The 12,192-nt window shown below is 26.8% G+C and overlaps 1 protein-coding gene across 1 annotated transcript; it reads left to right on the plus strand.

Moving 5' to 3' along the window:
- Window positions 1-613: 613 nt before the first annotated feature.
- On the plus strand, window positions 614-10,848 carry LOC137818528 (very-long-chain aldehyde decarbonylase CER1). The gene is made up of 10 exons (XM_068622007.2): window positions 614-843; window positions 1,012-1,235; window positions 1,543-1,775; window positions 2,690-2,909; window positions 6,349-6,724; window positions 7,006-7,117; window positions 7,874-8,070; window positions 9,330-9,428; window positions 9,580-9,753; window positions 10,484-10,848. The coding sequence occupies exons 1-10, from the start codon at window positions 784-786 to the stop codon at window positions 10,664-10,666; spliced, it is 1,878 nt and encodes a 625-aa protein (XP_068478108.1). The 5' UTR covers window positions 614-783; the 3' UTR covers window positions 10,667-10,848.
- The last annotated feature ends 1,344 nt before the right edge of the window (window positions 10,849-12,192 follow it).

Raw genomic sequence — 12,192 nt, forward strand, 5'->3', positions numbered from 1 at the left:
CTTTTAGATAAACATAAAGACAAATTTTAAATTTTCCTAAGCACTCCTTAATTATGAGTTTTATGTCGTTAATTTAATTTGTGTAATAAAATAGTTTAATAAAAAATAATGTAGAATATCACACCACAACTTTTCATAGTTTTATGATATTTTTCTATAAACATTTTGTAAAGATTTATCAAATCCATAAAAAAATTTAAAAGAAGTATTTCATGTGATTTTTCTTTTAAATTTATAAAAAATTACAATAAAATTTGAAAACATTTAATAGGTTCAAAAAGCAAACCCTAATTCTTATTTCGAGTAACAATAAATAATTCTTAAAACATTAAATTTTGTTAGTTATATAAGAAAGCGAGTTTAATTTTAGTCTTCAATTGTTTCAATAACTTTCTAAGTATTCTAAAGTTTCAAACATGTTGACATTAATTGTGTGATTTTATAGTCACCAAATGCATCACATCATTATAATAGATAGAGACTCAAATAACATGATGAAATTAAAAATAAAAAACACACAATTAACACTTTATAAATCAAAATGCTACAATTAAAATATGAAAAACTAATAAAGTTAGACATTTATTATTTCTTATCAAAGCAAAAAATTATCATAACTTGTTATCTATCTACCCTACACGTTTTCAATCAAAGCTCTTCATCAATCAATACACCTCACACATTTTCTCTTTTCTTCCCACTATAAATATGAACACCTCCCAAGAATATCACAAACACAAATTTTTGTGCTCCTTCGTTTTCTCACCCTAATCTATTTTGAAAATGGCATCAAAACCTGGCATTCTCACCCATTGGCCATGGGAGCCTCTCGGGAGCTTCAAGGTTTCATAGTTATTTTGAATTCTTAATGTTTCTCATGCATTGTTTTCTATGAACTATTTTTTTGTTTTTCATCAGAAAAAAAAAAGTATGTTAAAGAGTATGAATATGAGAGATTTGGGGTGTTTGGTATTAAGTAATTGGTTTGTTTCATGATGGTGATGATGACAGTGGGTGATTCTGACACCATGGATTGTTCATAGCACTTACTCCTTCATAGTGAATGATCCAAAGGATAGAGAACTTGCCTACTTCCTCATCTTCCCCTACATGTTGGTGAGGATGCTGCATGACCAAATTTGGATCACACTTTCTCGCCATAGAAATGCCAAAGGCAAAAGCAGAATCGTTGACAAGGGCATTGAGTTTGAACAAGTTGATCGAGAAAGCAATTGGTTAGTTCTTTAACAATCTCATTCAAAAACACTTATACCAGTCAACAAAACTGCAGAAAGAAACCAGTTTTTCTCTACCATGTTTCAGAAAATGGTTCATCATCATAGTTTCAATAACAAACCTCAACTTTTTGAAATAATTATCACTGCAATTACCATCATAATGGTCGTAATTTTCTCTACTTCTATAAAGTTATTAAGACTGTGATCAAGTTCATAGCTCAAAACCTTTGATTAAAGACTGATATATGTAACAAATTTTCTTAAACATTGTTCAAGAACTGAACTGCATTGGTAAATTTTGCAGGGATGACCAGATCTTGTTCAATGGGATCTTGTTTTATGCAGGTCATATGTTAATTCCAGAAGCTTCTAAGATGCCCTTCTGGAGAATGGATGGAGTGGTTATCACTGCTGTTTTACATGCAGGAGCAGTGGAGTTTCTGTATTATTGGTTACACAGAGCACTTCACCACCATTTTCTCTACTCCAGATACCATTCTCACCACCACTCTTCCATTGTCACAGAACCCATTACTTGTAGGTTTTCCATTTTCTTCTTTTAGTAATATTTCCCTTTTTATATGCATATTAAAACCATCAAACTTTACTTCAAAAATAATAAAGCTTTTGCTGCATAAAGTACAAAAGAATCCAGTGTTACAAAATCTTTTTTACATAAAACTGTCTCACAGTACACTACATACATACAACTACATACATTCATAAAAATCATAAAATAAAAACCAAATTTTAAAAATAAAAAATAATTAATTATTATATTGAATAAATTAGAGACTAAAAAAATTTGATTTTTAAATTAGTTTTTATTATTGTTACATGATTTCTAAATTGGTATCTAATTAGCAATCAAAGTTTTTGCTACTAAATTTAGAATCTAAATAATTGGTAGTTAAAACCGTGACAGCTAATTAGATACCAATTTAGAAATCAAATTTTTTTTAGTCTCTAGTCTCTAATTTAGTCACTATGACAACTAATTATTTTTTGTTTTTAAAAATTGATTTTTATTTCATAATTTTCTTGTTATTGAGTAAATTTTATCTATTTCTCATTAAATAAAAGCTCAACCTTCTTTTTTTCTAGTAGAATTTACATAAAAAAAAAAAAAAAAACTATATTCCATGCTAAAAAAATCCATGTTGATGGGTGTGTTATTGTCCTTCTCCAACCCATTATTGAAATAGCTTTGATTTTGCGACACATGGAACACATAAATAATTTAAAAGAAAATTATGTTGTATTCAACAACGCATGTGACTTTAATTATTGAGAGCTATAGTTAACACCTCAAAACAACTTTTTGTCTTTATTTAATGAAAAAAAATCACTAAAATAAAAAATAATTTCAAAAATAAAATAATTAATGATTATATCAATTAATTTTGATCATAAAGTTGAATTTTGAATTGGGTTTTTGATGAATTTTGCAGCTGTGATCCATCCATTTGCAGAACACATAGCATACTTTCTGTTATTTGCAATCCCATTGTACACAACTGTGGTTACAAGAACAGCTTCTATAGTATCATATGCTGGTTATCTTGCATACATTGATTTCATGAACAATTTGGGTCACTGCAATTTCGAGTGCATTCCAAAGCCCATTTTCTCTACATTTCCCTTCCTCAAGTACTTCATGTACACTCCAACGTAAGTTTCTACCCTCTCTTCATTTTTTCTTTTATTTATTTATTTATTTTCCATAGATAAAAAATAATTATTTTCGAAATTTATTATATGAACCATGCATGCATATCCTTCATTCAGACAGCTCAATAAAACTAAATGTAGGTGTGTGTTGCTTTCAAGTTTGCATCAATAATGGCGGTGTAAAAAAACAAACCATTAAACAATTAAATGTGTTTTTTATTTAATTTACAAACTTGGTCAAAAAAAGTTTAATAATTTGAAAATAATACATATTTGCCATGAAACAATTGTGAGGTATAAAATTTGGTTAGCAATGTAATGAAGATAGGAAAATGTTATTATTATATCATATACTCTCTTCGTGAAATCTTAAATGTATTTATTATTTAAACTTAATATACAAACACTACTACAAGAAAATAACCAAATTAATTAATTATTATTTAATTAAATTTAAGATTATTTTATAAATTAAAAAAAAAAGTATTGGTATATAAAGTTTTTATTAATTTATAAAATAATTTATAAATTAGTATCTAACCATTAGATATTAAGATTTTAGTTACTTAGTATTTTATATTCTAAATTGATCTCTACTAATCTTTTAGAGACTAATTTAAAATCTAATATAATATTAGTAGCTAAAACCTTGATAACTAATTTAGATACTAATTTAAAAATTATTTTATAATTTTTTATTAATAGTAAAAACCATTTTAGATATCAATAATTTTTAATCTCTAAAATAATATCTAATTTAGTTAATATAGTGAGTAATTATTTTTTATTTTTAAATTTAATAATTATTTAGTGATTAGTGATTTTCTTATAGTAGAATTTAGGTGTGAAAGGAAAAGTGGTTGAATTATTTCTAAATAATAAATGTGTCATAAAACAATATTTTAGGGTAAGATTTGGCTATAAATTTAATGAAGATAATATAGCATAGGTTATTATATCATTTTTATTTTTTTTGTATATATTGTTGGCAAGTCCATAAGATAGATAATCTCACCTTATTCATTTCTTTCCAAAAGTGATCCAAAAGGCAAAGAGAATGGAGGATATAAGAGGAAATAAAAGTTACATTTCACCTTTACATTGCATTCAATAATTAACATCTTCATTCCCCCAACCAACACTGCCAAAATTGTTGCAATGTGATGATGTCTCCATTATTATCATTAAATTTTTTTATGTATTGATGCTTCAATAATTATCATTACACTTTACCACAATCATTCACTCATATAACTATTATACAAACAATATTTACATACAACCATTATGTTATTATCTTTTGTTATATCATTATATTATACTATTATTGTTATAATTATTTTTCATCTCCATTAATAATTCACCAAGTTTTAATATATCCACTACCAACATTAACGTTACTATTTTGTTCACTATTATCACAATTTTTCATTGGCATAATTTGAAACTATAAAAATTAACAAATTTAATAAAAACTAATTATTTAAAAATAGATGTGATAGATTATTATATAAAATCAACCTGTTATTTAAGATCAATGTTTATTGATTTAACACTTCTTTAACAGATTTTTTGTGTTTCTTAAAAAGTCAAAGCATCATAATTTTATGTTGTTCGTAATAAAAGTCCTAATTAAAGCAATAGGTATCATATAGTGACCCAAGTTATGTATAACTAAGTGTCTTCAGTGCATTGGTCACCCAATAATGAATAATAACTAAAAATCAATTCTAACTAGGTTCAAATTAGATTAAATAATTTATTGCTACCCTTCTACTATTGACAAAACATTAACATCCAAAGATTGATGATACACGTGGAACATTCTCAAACGTTTGTTTTACCTAAATGCAAATAAAAAAAATTACTTTAATTGATATATTAATTAAATTATATATTACTTTAGATATTAAAAAATTATTAATATTTAAATTAGTTTTTATTATTGATAAATAATTTTTGAATTGATATTTTTAAGATTTAGAATCTAAATTTAAATATCATTAATAAAAAATTAATTTAGATATTAATAATTTTTAATTTTTAAAATAATATTTAATTTAGTTAATATAATAATTAATTATTTTTAATCTTTAAAATTGATTTTATTTAATTATTTTTTTATAATGAAATCATTGAATTTTGATATGTTACACGTGTCCCTCCTTAATGTTTAAAAGTGGTTATTAGTTCATAGGTTTAATTAAGTATTATGTACAAGGATTGCATTAATTAGTTCATTTATGTTAGTTTTGTATTATGATTGAATTACACCAATTTTCGATAATTCATTCATTAACTCATGTGTCACCCATATCTTGAAGACACCTATAATTGATGAAGTGTGATTGAAACAACCAACTATGCCTTGTCATAGGTAGATTCAAAACAATATTAATTACATATCCTATTGAGATTTTATAGTTGTTGATCTTTCTCTTTATAGAAAATGGTGTGATAGGTGAGGTCATATCTTTCTTTTAAATATATAGATTGTGATAATAAATAATATAGGTGAAATGAACTACGTGTGGCTTTGTGATACATTAAAACAACATTTTTTATTTTTACTAATTATAAATCATTAATTTGAATATGAATACTAATATATAAATAATTCAATTTAAATAAAAAATACATTATTATTCACTCTTTAAACTCTCATTATTATTTTATCTTTACTATTATTACCACTATTCATATTTTTTAAATTATTATAACCATAATATTATAATTGTTTACCATCCAAAGATCAACACAGATCATATCTCCTCCAAAAAGCATAGGTCTCCTACACCAAAAAAAAAAACTTATATATATGTTCATTTGTGTAAACAGAACTTTTAAAATGTATTATTCTGGATATAGGATAGGAAAATGTGATTAAAGTGGCAAATATAAAAAATTCTTGCTGCAAAAATCATGTATACGAGTTGGAGTATATAAAGTATTTTATTGATAAAAAAATCATAATTATTACATTTTTTTACTATATTATCAGTACTTTTCACTGAAGTAATTTTATGCATAAAATTTTATTATATATTATTACAATTTTTTAGTTTTATAATCATGTCAATTCTTATCTTATTTGAATGATAAAAAAAAAACCCTAACACATAATATACTTTAATTTTAAGATTTTCACTGAGAAGTTAAATATCATTAACTAAATATTTCAGTTAATAATAATCAATGGTTGAATGATAAAAGTAAAATATTTTTATACTGTCAGTACATCTTAATGAAGTTAATTTCAGAAACATAGTCATATGCATTTTCTTTGAAACTGATGTTGACAAATGAAGATGAAGAGAGAATTAATAAATATGCATTTTTTTTTTCTTGATATTGATCTTAGTGAAATAATTGTATTTTTTCATACAAGTTAGAGTATTCTTCAAATATTCTAAGTAACTAAATTTTGTTTTTGTGACAGGTTTCACTCACTGCATCATACCCAGTTTAGGACCAATTACTCACTCTTCATGCCCATCTATGATTACATTTATGGCACCATGGACAAGACAACAGACAGCACATATGAAACATCATTGAAGAGAGAAGAAACATCACCTGATGTGGTTCATCTAACACATCTTACAACCCCAGAATCCATTTATCATCTGAGGTTGGGATTTGCTTCCTTAGCCTCCAAACCTCAATCTTCAACATGGTACCTTTATTTGATGTGGCCTTTCACTCTTTGGTCTGTTCTTGTGACTTGGTTTTATGGTCAAACATTTGTCATGGAGAGAAATGCTTTCAAAATGCTCAATTTGCAATCATGGGTTATACCTAGATTCCATGTACAAGTAAGTTTGACATTACGGATTTAGGGTTTAAAATTTCAGTTTCATATTCATAGGTTTAGGGTTTAAAATTTCGGTTTCGTATTTATATTCATAAAATTTAAGATTTAAGATTTAAAATTTTGATTTTGTATTTATATTCATAATAGGATTTATAGGATTTAAAGTTTGGAATTTAAAATTTCGGTTTTATATTTATATTCATAATAGAGTTTAAGGTTTAAGGTTTAAAATTTTGATTTCGTATTCATAATATATGGTTTTCTCTTTTCCACTTTTGGCAGTACCTTTTCAAATGGCAAAGTGAAACTCTAAACAAACTTATAGAAGAAGCAATACTTGAAGCAGAGTTAAGCAAAGCAAAGGTTTTAAGTCTAGGTCTTTCAAACCAGGCAAGTAACTTTAATTTCTTTTGATATTTGCATTGTGTTATTTCTTTCTATCAAATGTCAACAACAATCACTATTCACACCATTACATGTATATAAAAATTATAAGGTCCATTATCAATAAACGATTCTTAATTTCATTCATTAATTTTTTACCAAATGGAGACCCCTATAATTGGTACGTGTATAATGAAATTAGAGACAATTTTTTACTTTTTTTATTCAAAACTTTTCTTGATGGGCCAAACTATTGCAATTGGACTGCCCATGTCTGTTAAATTGTAGGTCATTTCTTTATGCACCCCATAGTTTTCATGTGCCCTCCTTTGGGGTGATCTGAATTATGTAATTTGGAATCTGGAAGATACTTCCAAATTACATAATTTAGAATTCAAAAAATGACTTCTATATTGTATAATTTTAAAATGATTTAAATTATATAATTTGAAAATAAAATAAAAATCTAGATTATATAACTTGAAAGTTTTTTTTTATTGTAAAATACGACTTTCAGATTGTACAAATATATTATTTCATAAAGCAAAAATAAAAAATTAAGATTTTCATATACTGAGAAAAAGAAAATAATGAGGTTGCAAAAAGAATCCCAAACCCAAAATGATGAAGAACAAATTTGAGTTTGTTAATAACACAATCCAAAAAAGAACCATGTATGTTGATTTAAAAATAGTATGATTTAATTATTTTTTCTATGGTCATAAAATATGGTTAATGAATGATTATGTTGAATGGTTGCAGGGAGATTCCCTGAATAAATATGGTGAACTTTACATCAGAAGGTTTCCTGAGCTTAAGATAAAGATTGTGGATGGCAGTAGCTTAGTTGTGGCCATTGTTCTTAACAGTATTCCTAAAGAAGCAACTCAAGTGCTTCTTTGTGGAAAACCTAATAAGATTTCATATGCCATTGCTAGTGCTTTATGTGAAAGGGGTACAAAGGTATCTTTTGTTCTATTTATAATTAAGCATGTGTTTCTTGATTATAAGTTTTTTTTTTCATTTTAATCGGTAATACAAAATAAATAAATAAATAAGAACCACTTCAGGGTGGTTCAACCCTTATACACGGTACCCAACTACCGATTTTTTTCTAAAGCCTTCCAAACTAACTAAAACTTAACTTGTCCTTGCGACAAGTAACACTATCAAATTAGAGTTTGTTAAGTCAATTGTTCTTATTATCCTAAACTTATCTATTAATTCCTCCTAAAACTTTTTCTATTCACTTATTTATTGACTTGTAACATTTCAATAGACTTGTTGGAAGTTTTAAAATTGTGAAAAGTTTTAGATTAACCAAAATTTAGACAAAAAAAAAAACAAAAAGCAGTATTTTGTATTTAATTACAACAAAATTATTATCTTGTAACATATTTTAATCTTTTATTTTATTTATTGAAATTGCTATGATATTTATTTTTATCAGTTCTTGCTGTCTTAAAATGGTTCATTCTTAAGGTCTGCCAAAAGTTTTGTTTAGTTTAAAATGGCAAGAGAAGCTGCAGGCTAAAATAAGCCATTTTCTATTAAATGTTAATTTTTTCTTTTTTATTTTTAACATAATAATGTGTATGCATCCCTTTTTATTATTATTATTATTTTAGTACGTGTCTAAAGTAACCAAATTCATTTATTTCATTGTTTTAATTATTTAGATTCTATATATAGTAAAATATTTTCATTTTAATCAGTATTATCTAAGAAATATTAGGTACTTTTGTCAATTTTTATTAGTCTTGTTAGCACTTAATAGAAAACCTTGATATGCACACAAATAAATAAGAAAACCTTGTTTTGTCTATTTTTATTAGGCATGTAGGTAAAGAAAATGACAAAACACCCTAATTTTAATAGGAACTATTTTTCTAATGTTTTATTTTATTATTTAAACTCTTAAATAAATAATTTTCAAATCTACCAGAAAGCATACATAGATAAACTAATATATGCTGTTTAAAGTCTTATTTAAATAAAAAAATTAATTCTACATATTTTGTCTGTAAATTTAAATATTTTTTCCGTTTAGAATTTTAATTGTAATTTAAACATTTCTTAATATAAAAACATTGATGCAATCTATGAAATTTCTCTTGCAAAGTGCATAAATCTTTACCACAATTCCACGAATTAATATATTCAAAATATAAATAATTTTTCTATACAAGTCTCCTTGCATAAAGTGGAATCATATTTTTCAGGTTACAACTATGTCTAAAGAAGAATATGATAATCTTGAATTAAGACTTTCCAATGAGTCCAAAAAGAACTTGGTTTTCCCAGGATCCTATACTGCAAAGGTAAATCCCTCTAACCATATTTATTAATACACATTTTTCTTTCTATTTTTGATCATTTCAATTCAAGTAATTTGAATCCAATAACAAAAGAAGAAGAAGAAGCAAAGAGAGAAGATATTACTGCAATAATGGGGTTTCATTGAATTTGCAGATTTGGCTAGTAGGAGAGCAATGTAATGAAGCAGAACAAAAGAAGGCACCAAAAGAATCATTGTTCATTCCTATTTCCCAATTCCCTCCAAAGAAACTTCGTAGAGACTGCTACTACCACATCACACCAGCCATGATAGCTCCACCTTCATTAGTCAATGTGGACTCTTGTGAGGTAATTAAGAAGATGCACTTTGGGTGTGTGTGAGAAAAGAACTATTAAGAAGTGAACTTTAAGTCAAACTCAATCTCATAAAATCGACTTATAGGGTAGGATTTGTATCCATTCTACCTTATGAACCGATTTTATAAGGTTGAGTTGGACTTAAGGTTCACCTAATATGAGAAACATTTTAAATAACAACTATTAATCTCATTGAGTTATAATTAAAAAAAATTAATACATGAAACTAAACTTAACATATTTATCTAGTCATCATTATCACTAATACACAAGTCTTGTTCATCTGTGTAGTCATTATCATTAGTCATAACTCAAAAAATCATTATTATTATGTTACCATTGATATTATAACTATTATTAGTAGTAGTAGGATTGTTGATACTATTATTGTTAAAATTTATAGTCACAATGTTTATGTTGTTGACACTAAATGTTATTATAAGTATGATTGATAGCAATGACATTTAAGGGACAATTGATGCTAACAAGTATAACTATGAAATCAACAACAATCATGAAAGTAACCATTATGGTGATGGCAACCACTTATGATAGTTGGTTAATTGTTTCTAATTGTATAAGACATTCTACTCATTTTCATAACTTACTATAATGAGTTCTCATTGGAATATTTTTTTCTATTTGTATATGTAACCCATTCATTGTTTTATGCAATTTGCTGCCAAAATGAATTTCATTGACGAATTTAAATGGACAACAGAATTGGCTGCCAAGGAGAGTGATGAGTGCATCGCGTGTGGCCGGAATAGTGCATGCCCTAGAAGGTTGGAACGTTCATGAATGTGGAAATTTCACGTTTAGTGCTGAGAAAATATGGCAAGCAAGTCTTCACCATGGCTTTAGACCATTCAAGATTAACCCTCTTTCTTCAATTCTTAATTAATTAGCATAAAATAATAATCTTAATTAATCTGCTTGTGTGTCTATACATCTATCACTAATTAATCAACTAGCTTATGGTGTTTCCAAGATACAATATATGAATACTATAAACTATATGTATTATTGTAGTTTGTGTTGTGTAAGAGAAAGTATGTTTACATAATTCATGTCTTTGTTGAAAAATACTCCATTATCCATGTCTTACAATATTTAAAAAGTCATTATCATAATGAATGATATGGTAAATTTTAGTAATAAATACACTTTTTTTTACGTGCACCATAATTGTCATCAAAAGCACAAAATGATGATGGTGAAAGAAAAATCGTCGTAAACATATGAAAAAAAAGGAAAAGATTATCGTTGCAGCGAACTATCGTTAAAAACCACAAGAAACGATGATAGTTCCCTCTTAAGCGTCATTGAAAACTTGTATGATTTTACTTGTTCACACGCTAGACCATCATTTTCTCTATTCCTCTGTTGCATTTCCTTTTTATCTACATTTTTTACCCAACTATCGTCTGCCCCAACCGCACCACCCTATAACCATCGTTTGCCTCAATCACACTAGACCACCTGCAACTGTTGTTCTCCCTAATCGCACCGGAATGCACGACCAAAAGCCACGACATTCCACCCTTGGACCATGCAACGCCAACCGCACTACGACCACATGATGCCCCACCATTGGACTATTCAATGTCCCAATTGCATTGCGACTACGATCACTTCTTTTTAATAGTTGATTAATACATAACTTATAATCTACATTTTATATATTTTACTTAATATTTGGTTCATTGCATTTTGTGTTTATCTTCAAGTGCATATTTTATTGCGGTGATTTGTGTTACCACTTTCATTTTTTACCACCTGAAGACTAATGCGAAATAAAGTCAAAATTTCATGAAATATAAGGGATGGTGATTAAAGTTTATGTACTACTGAACTATTATAAAATTGAATCTTCTCGAATGTGATATAATCATAAATTTAATTAAAAAAGTGAGATTTACATGCATCACACAAAACATAATTCCAATAACATATGTACAGAACACAGATATGGATCAAATTTGGATTAATTAACCACGTATAAGTGATGCATATGAGAGAGGTGTGGAGGAATTTATACCGTTTGCATAACGTAATGCTGATAATAGTCACAACGGACTAAGAATGAGTTGTCCTTGTGTGAATTATTTGAATGGGAAAACATTAAATGTTTCTGAAATTAGAGATGCATCTCTTATGTGATGGATTTCTAAGAAATTATACAACATGGACATGACATGGTGAATTGTTACAATTACCAAGTGTGTGGCTACTACGTCATATAGTAGATGACAATCATTGTGCAAGTTGATATTGATAGAGGTTGGGATTATGTAATATGTTATTACCTACCAATACAATGATAAATTGAATTATTAGTTATGGACTTATGTTAACTGAATTTCCAATCTTACAGTTTTTCAATGACACACACAATCATTAGACTCAAAAACAATGGAACATGTTGAA

This window comes from Phaseolus vulgaris, chromosome 10, assembly GCF_051622355.1.
Source record: "Phaseolus vulgaris cultivar YP4 chromosome 10, ASM5162235v1, whole genome shotgun sequence".
Taxonomy (NCBI): domain Eukaryota; kingdom Viridiplantae; phylum Streptophyta; class Magnoliopsida; order Fabales; family Fabaceae; genus Phaseolus; species Phaseolus vulgaris.